At 40.1% G+C, this 18363-nt stretch overlaps 1 protein-coding gene across 1 annotated transcript in view; it reads right to left on the reverse strand.

The window, feature by feature from the left end:
* Positions 1 to 13084: 13084 nt before the first annotated feature.
* The window catches only part of TSHR (thyroid stimulating hormone receptor), a 183542-nt gene continuing 178263 nt past the window's right edge, over positions 13085 to 18363 (reverse strand). The window contains exon 10 of the mRNA XM_023185143.2: positions 13085 to 16465. Within this exon, the coding sequence (XP_023040911.1) occupies positions 15052 to 16465 (1414 nt within the window). The 3' untranslated portion in view covers positions 13085 to 15051. The remainder of the gene's footprint in view (positions 16466 to 18363) is intronic.

The following is an 18363-nucleotide window of genomic DNA, read 5'->3' on the forward strand; positions in this document are numbered from 1 at the left end:
ACCCCGTTCTACAAAAAAGTGCAAAAAATTAGCCAGGCATGGTGGTGCTCTCCTGTAGTCCCAGTTACTTAGAAGATTGAGGTGGGAGGATTGCTTGAACTTGGCAGGTGGAGGTTGCAGTGGGTGACAGAATGAGTCCTTGTCTCAAAAAAAAAAAAAAAAAAAAAAAAGCTTAATTCAACAGTTTTTCTTGCATGTGAATGACTTCTGAGCTTTTAAATGGAAAGTTGACACTGAGTTCTAGTGAATGTCAGGGGTTTTGGGTTTGTAAGACAAGTGCTTTTTTCTTATTAAGTTTTTCCTTGTAGGTTCTGGGTATCAGTCCTTTGTTGGATGCATACTTTGCAAATATTTTCTCCCTTTCTGTAGACTGTTTACTCTGTTGATTATTTCTTTTGTTGTGCTGAAGTTTTTTAGTTTAATTAGGTTTCATTTTTCTGTTTTTATTACATTTGCTTTTGACGTCTTAGTCATGAATTCTTTGTGTAGGCCAATTTCTAAAAGAGTTTTTCTTAGGTGTTCTTCTAGGATTTTTATGGTTTCAGGTTTTATGTTTAAGTCTTTAATCCTTCTCTTTTTTTTTTTTTTTGAGACGGAGTCTTGCTCTGTCGCCCGGGCTGGAGTGCAGTGGCCGGATCTCAGCTCACTGCAAGCTCCGCCTCCCGGGTTCACGCCATTCTCCTGCCTCAGCCTCCGGAGTAGCTGGGACTACAGGCGCCCGCCACATTGCCTGGCTAGTTTTTTGTATTTTTAGTAGAGACGGGGTTTCACCGAGTCAGCCAGGATGGTCTCGATCTCCTGACCTCGTGATCCGCCCGTCTCGGCCTCCCAAAGTGCTGGGATTACAGGCTTGAGCCACCGCGCCCGGCCTAATCCTTCTTGAGTTAAAATTTTTTGTAGCATGAGAGATAGGGGTCAAGTTTCATTCTTCCGCATGTGGTTATCCAATTTTTCCTGCACCAATTATTGAAAACAGAATCCTCTGCCCAGTGTAACTTCTTGTTAGTATTATTGAAGATAAGTTGGTTGTTGGTATGTGGCTTTATTTCTGAATTCTCTATTTTGTTCCATTGATCTATGTGTTTGTGTATGTACCAGTACCATGCTGTTTTGGTTATAATAGCCTTGCAGTGTAATTTGAAGTCAGGTAGTGTGATGCCTCCAGCTTTGTTCTTTTTGCTTAGGATTGATTTCTGTGGAGTAACACTGCTCTATAGTAACATTCAGAAACTGCAATGAGTTTTATACTGCAGTGACACATCTATCTTCCTGTCTAGATTCAAAGTTTTTTTAAAGTCTGGGACACAGTTAAAAAAAATTCTGATGTATATGCTCTGCTTGCAGAAGGTACTCAATAAATGAACAACAAGTCAAACAAATGCTCAATTCAAACACTTTCTTGCATGTAGATGGCTAGTTTTCTGGGCTTTTAAATGGGAAGTTGAGACTGAGTTTTACTGAATTGCAGGAATTTTTAGCTTGTAACCACAAGTGCTTCCTTACTGTAATATTGATGACTCAATGAATAGGCTTCTTACAGAGAAAATGATGGACGGTGGACTCTTTTTTATGATCTGTAAGAATTTATATAAGGCCACGTCTAATTTTTAACTATGGAGGATGACTACATCATAAAGCAGAAAATTGTCAAATGTTCATGCTCTACCAGGAATAAGCTATTATATTTGAGAGGATACATTTTTTAAAACTTCAATAGTTTTTGGGGAACAGGTAGTGTTTGGTTGCATGGAAAAGTTGTTTAGTGGTGATTTCTGAGATCTTTGTGTACCCGTCACTCAAGCAGTGTACACTGTACCTGGTATACTCTTTAATCCCTCACCAACCTCCCAACCCTTCCCCCTGAGTCCCCAAAGTTCTTTATATCATTATTATGCCTTTCATCCTCATAGCTTAGCTCCCACTTATAAGTGAGAACATATGATGTTTGATTTGGGGGAGGATACATTTTTAAGGGCTCAGCATCAATAAACATATCATAAACATGAAAAATAATATATCAGAAATTCAGTTCAAATCCAGGCACGTATGTATTGAGCACCTACTATGTGCCAGGGATTGTTTTAGGCTCTTGGGATGCACCAGTGAATAAAACTGACAAAAACGTCTGCCATTGTGGAGCTTATGTCCCATTATGTTTATTATAACATGATAAATAAACAGTACATTAGGAAATGATAAGTACAGTAGAAAAAAAGAGGAAAATAGAGCAGGGTGAGAGGACCAGGAATACAACATGGAACAAGTAACAAACTTAAGTTAGGGTGGTCAGGACAGGCCTCACTAAAAGGTGCCATTTGAACAAAGGCTTGATGGGGGTGAGGGATTTATCCATACAGCTATCCAGGAGAAAAGCATTCCAGACAGTGATGAGCCAATGTCACAGGTCTGGTTGGGGAGTTCATAGGTATAGCCAAAGAAGGGCAGGAAGGCAGAGCATCAAGAAGAAGTCAGCAGGGAGAAGATGTGTAGGAGATAAAAAAAAAAAAAAAAAAAAAAGAAGAGAGAGAGGCAACTGGGACCAGATCATATGGGTCTTGTTTAAAGACTTTGGCTTTTTGTTTTTGAGACAGAGTCTTGCTTTGTCACTCAGGCTGGAGTGCAGTTGCATAATCTCGGCTCACTACAACCTTCGCCTCCTGTGTTCAAGAGATTCCCTTGCCTCAGCCTCCTGAGTAGCTGGGACTACAGGTGCCCACCACCGTGCCCAGTTAATTTTTGTATTTTTAGTAGAGATGGGCTTTTGCCATGTTGGCCAGGCTGGTGTCGATCTCCTGGCCTCAAGTGATCTGCCTGCCTTGACCTCCCAAAGTACTGGGATAGCAGGCATGAGCCACCATGCCCGGCTGACTTTGACTTTTGATATGAGAGAGCTGGAGAGCAGAGGAATGACCTTATCTGACTTAAGTTTTAAGAGAACCACTGTAACTGACCTGTTGAGAATACACCGGAGGTTGGCAAACTGTTCTGTAAAGGGCTAGAGCGATTAGGCTTTGTGGGCTATACAGTTTCTGTCACAACTATTCAATTATTGTAGCACAAAAGTAGCCATGCATAATATGTAAATGAATGAGTATGGTTGTGTTCCATTAAAACTTTATTTATGAGCACTGAAATTTTATATAATTGTCATGTCCCTCAAAAGATTTTTTATTTTGATTTTTTTTCCAACTGTTTTAAAAATATAAAATCATTCTTAGCTTTTAGGATGTACAAAAGCAAGCAGTGAACCCAATCTGGCCACTGGGGAGTAGTTTGTCAACCCCGCGAATAGATTGTAGGGGGACAGGAGAACAATGGAGACTATTTAGTAATCCAAAGAAAAGAGATGGTGGTAATCCAGACCAGGATAATGGCGGTGCTTGTGTAAGAAGGGGCCATATTCTAAATATATATTGAAGGTTAAGCCAAAAAGATTTGTTGATGGTTTGGATGTGGAGTGTGAGAGAAAGAGAAGAAACAAGGCAGACTTCAAGATTTTTGGTCTGAGCACTTTGAAGGATGTATTGCCATTGACCAAGATGGAGAAGGCAGTAGACAAAGTGAGTTTTGGAGTAGAAGACTAGGAGTTTGGTTTTGGACTTGTTGACTATGAGATTCCTATTAGATAACAAAGTGAAGCTGGTGAGGAGGCAGATGGATATACAAGCACAGAGTTTGGAGAAAGGTCTGGTCTGGAGATAAGACTTTTGGGAAGCATTGAGTATAGATAGCATTCAAAGTCTTATGATTGCATGAGATCACCTAGGGAATAAGTGTTGATAGAAAAGGCAAAAGAGAACCAAGGACTCAGTCCCAGAGTATTTTAGGAGGTTGATGCAAAGAGAAGAAAGCAGCAAAGGCCATTGAGAAGGAGTGATCAGTGAGGTAACTAGAAAGCCAGGATACTGTTATGTCCTCAAAGCCAAGGGAAGAAAGGATGTCAATGAGGAAGGAATGAACAATTGGATCAAGTATTGCTGATAAGTAAGATAAGGCCTGAAAACTGACCATTAGATTTAGCCATATGGATTCACAGATGCCCTTAACAAGATCACTTTCCATGAGCTATGGGATTGAAAAACTAATTAGAATGGATTTAACAGAGAACGGAAGGGAAGTACTTTGCAAAAGTGAATAAAGAGAACTCCATTTTTTTTTCCTAGTTTTGTTGCAAAGGTGCCAAAGAAATAATGGGGGAAGAGTGAAATCAAGCCAAGATTTTTTTTTTTTCTGATCATGAGAAAAATGTTTGTATGCTGATTGGGGGCACCATAAAAAGGAGAATCCAAGTACAGTAACTTTATTATTTTATAATACCTTGAAGAGGGAAATCTATACTCCATTTACTAGGAAATGGGCATCAATGTCTACAATAATCACAGTAGGTGTATTATATACACAAAACATAAAAATACTCCAATCCAGTTAGACTAACTAGCTGTAAAAAGTTTTTAATGTTTAATTTACAGTTTTGCTTGCAACCTTAGAATTTACAAGGCCTTTTTGGTGATGGATTGTATGACCCATTTCTGTTAAAGAAGCTGACCTGATAACTTGATTTTCCTTTTCATTAAACTTCCCCCAACAGAAGCATTCAGTATCATTTTACTGACCATAGAGCTATCATCATTAGTCTTATTTATCCATAATGTTATTAGCAACAAAGTCGACGATGATTCTTCCCTTAAAAAATATTTCTGTATGTATCACTAATACCAATTTCTCCATTTCATCCTCCTTTTCCTTCTTAGTTTATTTAGAGAAAGCACAATCAGAGGAAATACAGGTTACTAGGAAACAAATCTTTTTTTTTTAAGAGACAGGGTCTTGCTTTGTTGCCCAGGCTGGAGTGCAGTGGCGCCATCTTGGCTCACTGCAATCTCTGCCTTGTAGTTGGGACTACATGTGAGTGCCACACCTGGCTTTTTATTTCTATTTCATTATTATTATTATTTTTTTTTGTAGAAACGGGGTTTTGCAATGTCACCTGAGCTGGTCTCGAACTCCTGGACTCAAGCAATCTGCCTGCCTGCAGCCTCCTAAAGTGCTGGGATTACAGATATGAGCCACCACACCCAGTCAAATCAGTGGTTAAGTCATTCAACTTACAAGTTTCAATTTAACCTTTTGTTGACAACTCTCAGAGGACTTTGTAATTGAAAAGACAGAATCAGCTGGGCTGGGTGGCTCACCCCTGTAATCCCACACTTTGGGAGGCCGAGGCGGACGAATCACGAGGTCAGGAGATAGAGACCATCCTGGCTAACATGGTGAAACCCCGTCTCTACTAAAAATACAAAAAATTAGCCAGGCGTGGTGGTGGGTGTCTGTAGTCCCAGCTCCTCGGGAGGGTGAGGCAGGAGAATGGTGTGAACCCAGGAGGCGGAGCTTGCAGTGAACCAAGATGGCACCACTGCACTCCAGCCTGGGCGACAGAGCAAGACTCCGTCTCAAAAAAAAAAAAAAAAAAAAAAAAGAGAAGAAAAGACAGAATCATAGAAACAGTAATTAGATTCTCAGCAGACTTTTCAAAAGAGGTTTCCAAGCATCCCTGTGGAATTAAGACCAACATTAGACAATCTACTGATTTTCCAGCCTGCTGGTGTCTCTCCGTGCTCAGATTTTGAATAAATGAATGAATTGACCTTCAATTTTTAATTAATTGCTATTTAATTTAGTACATCTTAAGAGATGTACATAAAAGTACTTTGTGTAAGACAAAGGTGAAGATTGCCTCAGGTACATTTGAGAAGCTTTGTTCAATAAAATCTTAAGAAAATAAGTGAATTAGATGTTTCTGGACATTTCTTTCAACCACTGATTTTGTTGTGCTGTTAACTTACGAAAAAGTTATAGAACCTTTCTCTAGAACTCATAGATAATGCTAAGCAATTGCTCTAAGAGTTAGCTATGTAAGTATGAAATTCTTAGCCCCTACGTTTCCTTTTCAGCTGAATGGAACAGATGAAAAACAGCACCAGCCACAGGTTTCTTTCTGGTTCTGTGTGATTACCATCTCTAATCCTGAATCACTCAAACTTTCCCACCACTATACTCTGCACCTATTCTCTGTTTCATATCTTATCTATGATGATGATTCTTGAAAAGTTTCTCAATATATCCTAGATGCAGCATCCACCACCACTGGCCCTTTTCTCCCTTTTGATGGTGGCAATGGGGGCACAGAAACTGTACTTTTTAGGAGTTGGACAGGGACAGAATGGAATAGGTTGGAGAAAGTATGGACAGAATGGAATAGGTTGGACAAAGTATATTGGGATTAGAATAAGATGGAGGCATTGGTGTAGGTTGAGTGTCTTCCAGATGTAATACAGGGCGTGGCTGCAGGGTGAGTGGGTTTGAAGAGAATTTATGGGTACCAAAGAGGCTGGATGGGCAAATAGTTAAAGCAGCAGGAGAAAATACTTCAACTTTCTCCAAGTATTGCTCCCATGAGTGGCTCAACTGTACTAATTAAAATGAAATCAAGTAGCAACTTGGCTGTCTGGGAAGACCTCTGCGTGCCAAAGGTGTGTGCTCACTCTTTCCTTTTCGCCAGAGTTGGCCTGCAGATGATGAAAACAGGTGTGATGTCAGGCATCTCCTCTTTCATCCGGACCGTGGCATTGATTGCTCAGGGAATCTCATTTCTCCAACATTTGCTGAAGCTATTAATACTTCCCCCAGTTTCTTTCCTGTCAGAGCGCTTGAAGAACACTTTGAGAAATCAGAAAAATATTTGAGAGCAAATAATGTGAAATGGTTCTCTTTGTTATTAAGAACAAATCACAGGAGTTCCATATTCCCACAGATCCACAAATCTTGGGTCAATATCTAGTTTGTAAGTGTCTCCATTCGTCCTCTATCATCCCAGAGGTCTTTTTCACATGATGTCAGGGGAACTGAAATGGAATGTAATAAAACTTAAACCTGGGATTTGCTAAAAAGAAACAGAGGTGGTATTAGTCTTGTTTTCCTCAAACTTTTACCTCATTTCTTTAATATAGCTCTTGCTGAGCAACTTGAAAATTCTCCTGGGGAATTGAGGCTTGGACTTTTTGCAGCTGCTGTTGGGGTCAGTCTTTAAATTGCAATGTCTATGGTGAAAGAGAAAATTGAGTCACAGGAAGGAATAAGTTATGAAGAGAATTTTGTCAAAATATTTCTCTTCCAATAGGCAGATAGATAGTGCTGCTCTTGACAGCAAATTTCTTTTTATTTATTATTATTATTATTTTCAGATGGAGTCTCACACTGTTGCCCAGGCTAGAGTGCAGTGGCACGATCTCGGCTCACTGGAACCTCCGCCTCCCAGGTTCAAGCTATTCTTGTGCCTCAGCCTCCTGAGTAGGTGGGATTATAGGCATGTGCTACCACGCTCGGCTAATTTTTTTGTGTTTTTAGTAGAGACGGGGGTTTCACCATGTTGGCCAGGCTGATCTCTAACTCCTGACCTCAAGTGATCTGCCCGCCTCAGCCTCCCGAAGTGCTGGGATTACAGACATGAGCCACTGCGCCCAGCCTTGACAGCAACTTTCCTAAAGACTAGAATTCTGTGTTTAAACCTCATTATTGTAAATAATGCTGCAATGAACATAGGAGTGCAGATACCCCTTTGACATACTGATTTCAAGTCCTTCCAATATATTCCAGAAGTGGGATTACTGGATCATAAAGTAGTTTTGTTTTTAGTTTTTTGAGGAACCTCCATACTATTTTCCATAATGACTGTACTGATTTACATTCCTACCAACAGTGTACTAGGGTTCCTTTTTCTCTGTATCCTCGCCAACACTTGCTATCTTTAATCTTTACTCAGTGAAATACTGTTCAGGCTTAAAAAAGAGCAAAATCCTGTCATTTGAGACAACATGGGTAAATCTAGAAGACATCATGCTAAGTGAAATAAGCCAGGAACAGAAAGACAAGTAGCACATGATCTCACTTACATGTGGAATCTAAAAAAGTTGATCTGATACAGGTAGAGATTAGAATGATGGTTACCAGAGGCTAGGGGGAAAGAGCGGAGGGAGTGGGAATGGGGAGTTACTGGTCAAAGGGTACAGAGTTTCAGCTAGGCAGGAGAAATATGCTTTGCTCTCTCTTGCACAGCAGGGTAACTATGGTCAATGATAAAGCATTGTATATTTCAAAATAGGTAAGAGAGTAAATTTCAAATGTATCAGCACAAAAAATGTCAAGTAAGTGAAGTGATGAATATGTTAATTAGCTTGATTTAACCACTCCACATGCATACATACATCAAAGCACCACGTTGTACTGTGTAAATCTAATATGATTTTCCAATTAAAATAATATAAAATTCTAAAAATCCCATTACAGGTTGGGCAGGGTGGCTTAGGCCTGTAATCCAGCGTTTTGGTAGGCTGAGGCAGGCGGATCACTTGAATCCAGGGCAACATGCTGAAGCACTGTCTCTACAAAAATTAGCCAGGAGTGGTGGTGTAGACCTGTATTCCCAGATACTTGGGAGGCTGAGGTGAGAGGTCTCGCTTGATCCAGGAACGTCAAAGCTGCAGTAAGCAGAGATGGCACCACTGCACTCCAGCCTGGGCCACACGGTGAGACTCTGTCTCAAAAAATAAATAAAATAGAGAATAAAAATCCCATTATGGTGAATTATTAATACATCATTACATGGTTTCCATACCATGGAGCTGTTTCTATAGTGCTTCATGACTTGAATCCCCCCAAAATTGATTACAAAGAACCATGTTATTGTTTTTTAAGACAAACAGGCATAGGACTGAGATATATATATATATATATACTTTTAATTGTGTGCTGTTAAATAATGATGGCTATTACCTTCTTAAGCCCTCTCCACTGAAAATACTTCAACAAATGAAACAGAATACTCCAAAATATTTCTAAATTCCCAGGAGAAACTTCAAAATTATACTAAATGATTGAGGGTGACAGATTTGAAGTTGCTTATACAAATAAATTTTTCTCTATTCTGTTGGAAGCTTTTTATTTACTAAATTCATATGAAAAACAACAATTAGTTGCTTAATTTTCCTTATAAACTTATAGCTATGCATTTATGGGAAACAAGTATTCTGACAGAATATGACTATGCTGCCCAATGGAGTAAATTATATAGGGGTTTCAACTTCTTAATGTTCAGCTTACCAGATGTTGCTCCAAGATAAGCACTTTAAAACTCACTGACTTAAGCACAACTCAAAATTGCAAAATCGTGGGAGCAAACCAAAAGCCAGTCAATCAACGAGTGGATAAAGAAACTGTGGTACATACATACGGTGGAATACCACACAGCCAATGAATTAACAGCATTTGCAGTGACCTGGATGAAATTGGAGACTATTATTCTAAGTGGTGTGTCTCAGGAATGGAAAACCAAACATCGTATGTTCTCACTGATAAGTGGGAGCTGAGCGGACGCAGAGGCATAAGAGTGATACAATGGACTTTGGGGACTGGGGTGGAAGAGTGGAAGGAGGGCGAGGGATAAAAGACTACAAATATGGTGCAGTGTATACTGCTTGGGTGGTGGGTGCACTAAAATCTCACGAATCACCACTAAAGAACTTACTCATGTAACCAGATACCACCTGCACTCCAATAACTTATTGGAAAAAAAAAAAAAAACCAACTCACTGGCTTAGATTGATCACATCTTTAAAAAATCTAAATTTCCTAATAGCTAGATTATTATTCAAGTCACATCACTATGATATCTGCCTCCCCTAGTATAGCGCTAAGTACACAATAACTCAATTAGCCATTCTGCAAATTTCTTTAAATGCCACATCTTTTATTGTTATTTAAAACATAATATTATTATGATAATTTCCAGTCCAGTATTTTTAAAAGGTATGTACATATTTAAAAATCAGCAGTACAGAAGAGTACAAGTTGAAAAGTTTCTACTTGTATTTGTCTGCTTGGGCTGCCATAACAAAATACCACAGCCTGGCTGACTTCAACAACAGAAGTTTATTTTCTTACAGTTCTGGAAGTTAGAAGTTCAAGGTCAATGTCCTGTGTGAGGGTTGATTTCTGGGGATACTTCTCTTCTTGACTTGTTGACCTCTGCCTTCTTGCTGTGTGCATGGGAGTGGGGAGGAGGGACAACTCTTCTTTCTTTTTTTTTTAAATGTTATTTTCAATTATTATGGGTACATAACAGGTATATATATTTATGGGGTACATGTGATATTTTGATACAGGCATGCAATGTGTAATAATCACATCAGGGTAATTGGGGTATCCATCCTCTTAAGGATGATATTTCTACTGGTTTAAAGCCCAACCCTTGTGACACCATTTAACGTTAATTGCTCCCCTAAAGGCCTGATCTCTAAATACAGTCACATTGGGAGTTAGGGCTTCAGCATATAAATTTAGAGGAGACATAACTCAGTCCTGATATCACTCAATCCCTAGTCCAAATTCCAGAGAAAACCACTTCAAGCCATTTTCTAATTTTAGTCACTGTAATTGTATTATATACTTATGTACTTGTTTTCGGAATGATAAATATTTAGACATATCTTTTGGCTGCATATAGTGAAGATTAGGAAATTACAACTGGCCTTTGCCACAATACAGTCTACTTACAGGCAGATTTTTTCTATCTCTGCTACCCCTGAGACAGTAAGACCAACCCCTCTTCTTCCTCCTCCTCCTCCTCAGCCTACTCAGTGTGAAGGCAAGGATGAAGACCTTTATGGTGATCCACTTCCACTTAATGAAGAGAAAATACATTTTCTCTCCTTATGATTTCCTTAATAACATTTTCTTTTCTCTAACTCACTTTATTGTAAGAACATAGTATGTTATACATATACAAAATATGTGTTAATCAACTGTTTACGTTACTGGCAAGGCCTCCAGTGATCAGTAGGCTATTAGTGGCTAAGTTTCTGGGGGGATGAAAAGTTGTATTCAGATCTTCAACTCCAGTTTGTTTGTTTGTTTTTTTAATTCTAGAGGCATTGAAGATGTTGCTCTATTGTCTTCTAGTTTATACTGTTATTAATATCTTTTCCAATGTCTACTTTTCTTTCTTGATTCTCCCTCAAGCATTTAAGGTTTGCTTTCGGTGTTCTGACATTTTATAAGTACCGTTCTGCCCATGTGCCTTTTCATTCATCACCTTTCGTACTAAGTGGACACTATCAATCTTTACCAGCTTCAGAAAACTTTCTCCTTCTGTTTCCTTGATGATTATGCCTTCTATGTTTTCTTTAGGACTCCTCTTGGACAGATGTTTGGCCTGGAGATGGATCCTCTGCATCTTTTAACTTTTGTCTGATATTTCACAACTTTGTTTACTTGTTCAACATCCCAAGAAATTTCCTAACTTTAACTTCCACTCCTGGTAAATCTCTTACTTTGGCAATCTCATTTAAAATTTTCTAAAACTCTTTCTAATTTTTGATTACTACTATTGTTTTAATAGTAATTTTTATTGTTTTGGGGTCTGATAGTCTCTCCAATTTCTCTGAAGTTATTTAGTGAAATTAAACAACAATATTCTGTTTATGAATGATCTATTTTCTCTGGAGAAATATTCTTTTGTTCATTCTGGCCGTGTGTGTGTGTGTCTGTGTCTGTGTGCTACTAGTGTGCAGTTTATTTCTCTCAAATATCTGGCAATTCTTGTGTCTTGTTTACATTTTTGAGTGAAGAATGAGAATGGCTAATGTCAGCAGATTGGATAGATCATTCCCCGCATGATGTTTCTCCCTGACTTCATGTTGGAGTGGCGGGGGTTGCTGATGGTAATGCCTCAATGATCAGGCTTCACTTATGTGTGAGGGCAGGAAGTGGGCCAGTGGGAGGAGTTCCCTGTTTACAGGAATCGTTCACTTTCTTTGAGATATTAATTGCAGCAAACACTGCATATGTCAGTTATTCAAACTGAATGAAGTGATGGTAGATGGGAGGGTCCAAGTGACACAGACTTTCAATTAATTGCCCTAATTAACCCTCAGTCCTGTAACCTTCAGGCTTGGAAAGCTCACTGGGACTGTGTAGGGAAGTACATCCTTCTGCAGTTGCAGCCTTATCCTGTCAGTATGTTCTAGGCTGTAACCTCCTCTACAGTTAGTTACTATCAACTCAAGGCCATAGACCTTCCATCTTTCAGAAAGCTATCAACATGTTTGCTTTGCTGGTGGTTCTCTTTCTCACGTTCACCATGCAGTTTTGGCTTGGTCTCATTTTAAATTTCTTCCCTGTCATATCAGTGGGATTTGAAAGAAAGTCAGTCTACCACTTGGAACTGGAACTTTTATAGCTTTTAAAACAGAATGCATTGATGCCAACAAGTTTCTATGGTGCCCCTTAGGTACTCGGAATGAATGAGAATCACTCAATTATGTTATGAAACAGTTTTCTCCTAAAGTAAGAGCATTTGTTCTCAAACTTTTATTGTTTTTAAAAAAAGTATTGTGGTTACAGTTTTCTTCTTTTTGCCCTTTTACTGTATTGCCACTCTCATGGTGCTGCCCTGTAATACTCTCTCCTCACTGGCTGCTTCTTTGATGCAGTAGATTATCTTTAAAGCAGGAGTCAATACACTTTGGGGGTGTTTTAAGGGACACTCTTTTGAGAAACATGCATGAGCTTTAGAGAATGAATTGTGTGACCTCCACTGTGACTAGTCTGTGGCCATTTATCCTCAATGATTTGGGTTTATCTACAGATAATTGAAAGGTGCTAGATAACATGAACTCTGAACAGGACTTAGAGGTTTATTGTCTTCATTAGCACACTATTTAAATTGCTAGTGTCAATGCCAATCATTTACTTGATATATTTGGTTTTATTGTTTTTTCTCTTAGTGATCCCTGTCGATTAATCATAATTCAGTTCACCAGGAGTAAGTTTTTTCACATAAAAACCACTTATGATCAAGACAGAATGTTATACTTAAGTTATTAATTGGCTATCAACACTTTATTTATTAATATGGATTCATTAGCAAATGTGCCAATTATTTTTCTTGTCTTCAGTTTTAACACATACAATAGTAACCCCCAAAGAAACTCATAGGTTAACAAAAAAAGAACAACACTCTAGGACTTGGCACAATTGTTCCATAGGAAGAAAATTTATTTCATGTCGTGAGTGCAAATTTTAGTAACAATTCTGTTGAAGTCACTTTTCTAGGACTCTGTTTCCAAAGCATTAGTTCAGCTGTTCGAGATGAAACACATTACCTATCAACATGTGATATTTTGAAATGTCACAGGAGAGAAACACATGACAAAAGGCAACACGTTTGTTTAATTTCATTAGTTACAAGCGAACTTCTAGGTAAGTCATGATTTTAGATGTTTATAATAGCTTTATTAAGATGTGCAAGTCTCAATGATAGTGATGAATGGGTATGGCTGTGGAGAGATTCCGGGTGAGTCCAGCAGGCACCATCTGTGGGGCCCCATTAACCACACTCCACAATCTGAAAACAGCAAAGAGCTTTTATTTCATGGCGTGGTTTATGAGCATTCAGAAGTAATGTCATCTCTGCTTGGAGACTTTTCTAACAGTACATTAGAGGGCTATCATCACAGGTAACCTGGAGAGTACATCTGTAGATAAAGATCCTGACTATTTTAAGTAAAGAAGAATTACTGGGGAAAAGAGGTTTTATGTCTAGTGATAAACAGGGCTGGAAAGAGCTGGCAGTTTCAGAAAAGAAGAAACCTCTCTTGACAGCTTTAGTATCATACTGTGGGCTGGAAATGGCAAAACCCATCCCTAAAGACAAGCGAAGTGTTTTGAAGTGACTCTTCATAGTGAAGTAGCAACTCTAAATAACCAAAATTTGCAATCATAGTTTATTCTTCTATATGAACACGAATCTGTTTTTGGCCTGATAATTATAGCTGGGTAGATCTAGTAATTAAATGAATGATTCAGATCCAGGCGAATATGGTTACTCAATTGAATTTTTGGTTCAGACATCATAATCAAAAGTGAAACAAAGGGAAAATTTCCTGGGTCATATGTCTAGGCTTCAAGGACTAGGAGACAGCAGCCCTACAAAATAGGAAAAACAGATTCTACTTAGTGCCGTTCTTTCTCTTTCTCTTAGAAATACATTTTTGAGGGAAAGGGATGTACTAGAGTTTTAAAATTGGAAGAGGCTATTGGACTCCTTCATTTCTACAGATTTCTGAGGTCCAGTGATTTGCCCAAAGTCCCATAGTTAATTAGTGTCCAGCCTGTTTTATTAATCAATAGGGGATTGAGTGTGCTCTACCCATAATTCCCACTTATTGCCACTTAGAAAGACTTTCTAGGGTTCACATATTTTATGCTGTGAGGCTGGCCAAGAAGAGCAATTCTTAGTTTGCTAGGCCACATAAGCTGACATCTTGCCAGGTTTTCCAGGCAACACATAATAGCTTGCTCACATCAGGTGGATTCTTGTCAAGAGATGATTCATAGGTTGAGTTAAAAAACAAAACAAAGCAAAACAAAACTTAAAGCAAATTCTTTCCCTCCTTCATGTATCATAATAGCTGTTCCTTGTATGACAGCTAGCTGTGTTTGGCTTTTCAGTTTTAAGGTAATCAAGTTTTCTTTGTATCAGGGAACATCTAGTTGAACTGAGCCAACGTGGGACTGATTTTATCTTGTGGTCACCAACCAAATTAATAGCATTTTCCATCTGCTGAATCTTTAGTATGAAATGCTATACAAAACTGAGAAGCTCTATATTGACATGGCTCAGTTAATATTTACTGAGCATCCTACACGATGTCATCACTGGACTTGGCATCAAGAAAGTCTTCTAGATAGTATGGATTATTTTGATTTCACCCCGGATTCAAATATGCTGGTAGCCTAACTTCCTTCTTGGAGGCAATGATTAGGTTAATACTAATCACTCTCCAGAGATAAACTCTTGCCCCATGAAATACTGAAACGTCGCCTGCACAAGAGTAAGGGCAGCTATGTGTTGGGGGTGTCATGAGATTGGAATGTATATTCAAGAAACTATTATTGTGTAAGCTCCCCTACCATTGTGAGTAGTGTAATGTTAACTTACAAAACTGTTTGCATATACTCTTCTGAGATTCGGCCCTGCTTCTTTGGGGTTAGATGGGAGTTTTCAAGCAGTTCATAGACATCTTGCATGTTGTGGAGACTCTGCCTCATGTTGTGGGTAATCTTTTCAACCTGAATATCAGTGCTGTTCTTTGGAGGAACTCTCTGCCCCCGGTATGCCTGAGCCTGGCGTTTACAGATGCCAAACTTGCTGAGTAGGATGAACACATCCCTCTGGAAGGCCTTGGTGAAAATAGCATAGAGGAATGGATTGGCACAGGAGTTAAGTGGATAGAAGAGGACCAGCAAGATTTTGGAATTGCTAACAGTGATGAGAGGCTTGTTCAGAATTGCTGACAGAGCATAGAACGAGATTGGGGCCATGCACATGAAGTCGGTGAAGATCAACACAGCCATCCTCTTGGCGATTTTGGTATCTTTGTCCCCTGGGTTGTACTGCGGATTCCGGACTGTGATGTAGATCTTCACATAACAGCAGCAGACGATGACGAAGGCAACTATGTTGAGCGTCAGAACAAAAACAATATATGCCAGAGCAAGAGGGGTCTCAGTGTCCATGGGCAGGCAGATGCTGACTTTGGCATAGCTACTTATTCCCACCAAAGGGAGCAGGGCGAGAAGGAAGCAGCAAACCCAGCCCCCAACCATGATGGCACATGCGTGCCTGAGGCGGATCTTCCGGTCCAGGCGCATGGCGAAGGTGATGGCATACCAGCGCTCCAGGGTGATGACCGTCAGTGTATACACCGACAACTCACTTGCAAAGACAGTGAAGAAACCAGCCGTGTTGCACCCAGGGCCTGTCTGCCAGTCGATGGCATGGTTGTAGTACTCAGAGTGAGTGTAGAGGTCTACAGAGGCAATGAGGAGCAGGTACATCCCCATGCAGAAATCTGCAAAGGCCAGGTTGCACATGAGAAAGCGGGGGACGTTCAATTTGTAGTGGCTGGTGAGAAGAATAAGCAGGACAAAGATGTTGCCCAGGAGAGCCAGCAGACTAACGAACCACACCACAATTCTCAGGAACTTGTAGCCCATTATGTCTTCACACGGGTTGAACTCATCGGACTTGGGGGTACACACCATGTCTTCATTGTCCCCACACACGGTGTAGTCATAATGGCTGTCAAAAGCTTGTAGAGTCTCTTCCTGGGGGTTTTTGAGCTCCTGGCCAAAACCAATGATTTCATCCTCTTGTTCTTCAAAGAAGACGTAATAATGAGCGTTGTTATGAGCGTCCTGGAACTTGGACTTTTCCTTATACCCAACAATGCTGTCATCCAGATTCTCTTCATATTCCCGGTAGAGGGGGCTATTCAAGGCATTCACAGATTTTCTCTGGCGCAAGCTCTGCATACTGCTCTCATTACACATCAAGGACTCAAGGATTCTGCAAGGCAACAAAAAAGTCAGTGCCAGGCTGGGCGCAGTGGCTCATGACTGTAATCCCAGCACTTTGGGAGGCCAAGGCAGGCGGATTTCTTGAGCCTAGGAGTTTGAGACCAGCCTAGACAACATGGCGAAACCCCATCTCCATAAAAAATGCAAACATTAGCTGGGCATGGTGGTATATGCCTGTGGTCCCAGCTACTCGGGAGGCTAGGGTGGGAAAATCACCGGAGACTGGGGAGGTCAAAGCTGCAGTGAGGCGAGATCAGGCGACTATACTCTAGCCTGGGTGACAGAGTGAGACCCTGCCTCAAAAAAAAAAAAAAAAAAAAAAGAGTGCTTGCTTAAAACCCATGAATGGTTCCCCCATTTACAAAAATATGCAAACTACTTACTATGATGTACATAATTTTGTAAGATTCTACAGGATCCGGGCAGGCCGGATCATTTCTATGACCTCCCTTCCCCTACTGTGATCCAGTGGCATTGGTCTTATTTCTCTTCTGCAACCACTGTTTCAAGAACAGTGATTGAAAAACAAAAAACAAACAAAAAAACCCAACAAAGTGGCCAGGTGTGCTGGCTCATGCCTGTACTTAGCCAGGCATGGTGACTCAATCCCAGCACTTTGGGAGGCTGAGGCAGGCGGGTCACTTGAGGTCAGGAACTCGAAACCAGCCTGGCCAACATGGTGAAACCCTGTCTCTACTGAAAATACAAAAATTAGCTGGGCGTGGTGGCACATGCCTGTAATCCCAGCTACTTGGGAGGCTGAGGCAGGAGAATCGCTTAAACCTGGGAGGTGGAGGTTGCAGTGAGTCAAGATTGCACCACTGCATTCCAGCCTGAGTAGCAACAGAGCGAGCAAGACTCTGTCTAAAGAAAAAAAAAAAAAAAAGATGTGGATGCTGAAGCCAGTTGCCGTGGTGGGAACCTGGCTCTATTATTGACTAGCTTGGGTAGGCCCATGAAGTTTGGTTAACTCATTTGTAACATGGGACAATGGGAGTGACTATTTCATATAGGGTTATTAAAGGATTCAATGAATTTATCTTTTTAAGGCTCTTACAATAGCATCTGTAGCTTTGTGAGTGCCATATGGTGGTTATTGTTGTTGTTATTATTATTATTATTATTCCTGTTCAAAACTCCAAAACCCTATGTTCTCATTGCCTGAAAAACACATGGCTGCCTCTACTCATCATTATTTAGTTTCAAACTGAATATTTTAAAAATAAAACATTTATGTATTTTTAGTAGATACAGGGTTTCACCATGTTGGCCAGGCTGAGCTCCAACTCCTGACCTCAAGTGATCCACCCACCTCAGCCTCCCAAAGTACTGGGAATTCAGAAGTGAGCCACTGCCCCTGGCCAGCCTGCTTATTTTCTGATTTCCTCCACTAGACAGTAAGTAAAATATGAGAGGGAATTCTTGTCTGTTCTATTCACAACAGCCAGGCACATAGAAGGTGCTCAGTAAATATGTGTTTAACAAATGAACGAATGGACACTACCATACAGGCATGCTTGTGGAAATAAGATTTAGTTTTTTCCTTGCTCACCAGACTTACAACAAAAGGGATTCTTTAACTTGCCTCAGCTATTGAGCAGATTTTGATTGATCTCTTGGGTTCTGGTTAAAATGTCTAATGGACTTGATCTTCTCAACTGTTTGGAGGCTAAGGAGAAATCTAGACCTTGTCCCTGAGGTCCACTTAAGCCTCCCACCCAGCCCTTGTCCAGTCCTTCTCAGTGTCCCATGGCATCAGTGTAGAGACCACTATCACCATCCTCTACCCCACTGCTGGCTTTTTGCAGTTATGATGCCCATGTTGGCCTTCTTTGTGTGTGGGTGCACGTGTGTGTGTGTGTGACGGAATCTCAGAATCTTGCTTTG

This window comes from Piliocolobus tephrosceles, chromosome 6 (assembly GCF_002776525.5).
Source record: "Piliocolobus tephrosceles isolate RC106 chromosome 6, ASM277652v3, whole genome shotgun sequence".
Classification (NCBI taxonomy): domain Eukaryota; kingdom Metazoa; phylum Chordata; class Mammalia; order Primates; family Cercopithecidae; genus Piliocolobus; species Piliocolobus tephrosceles.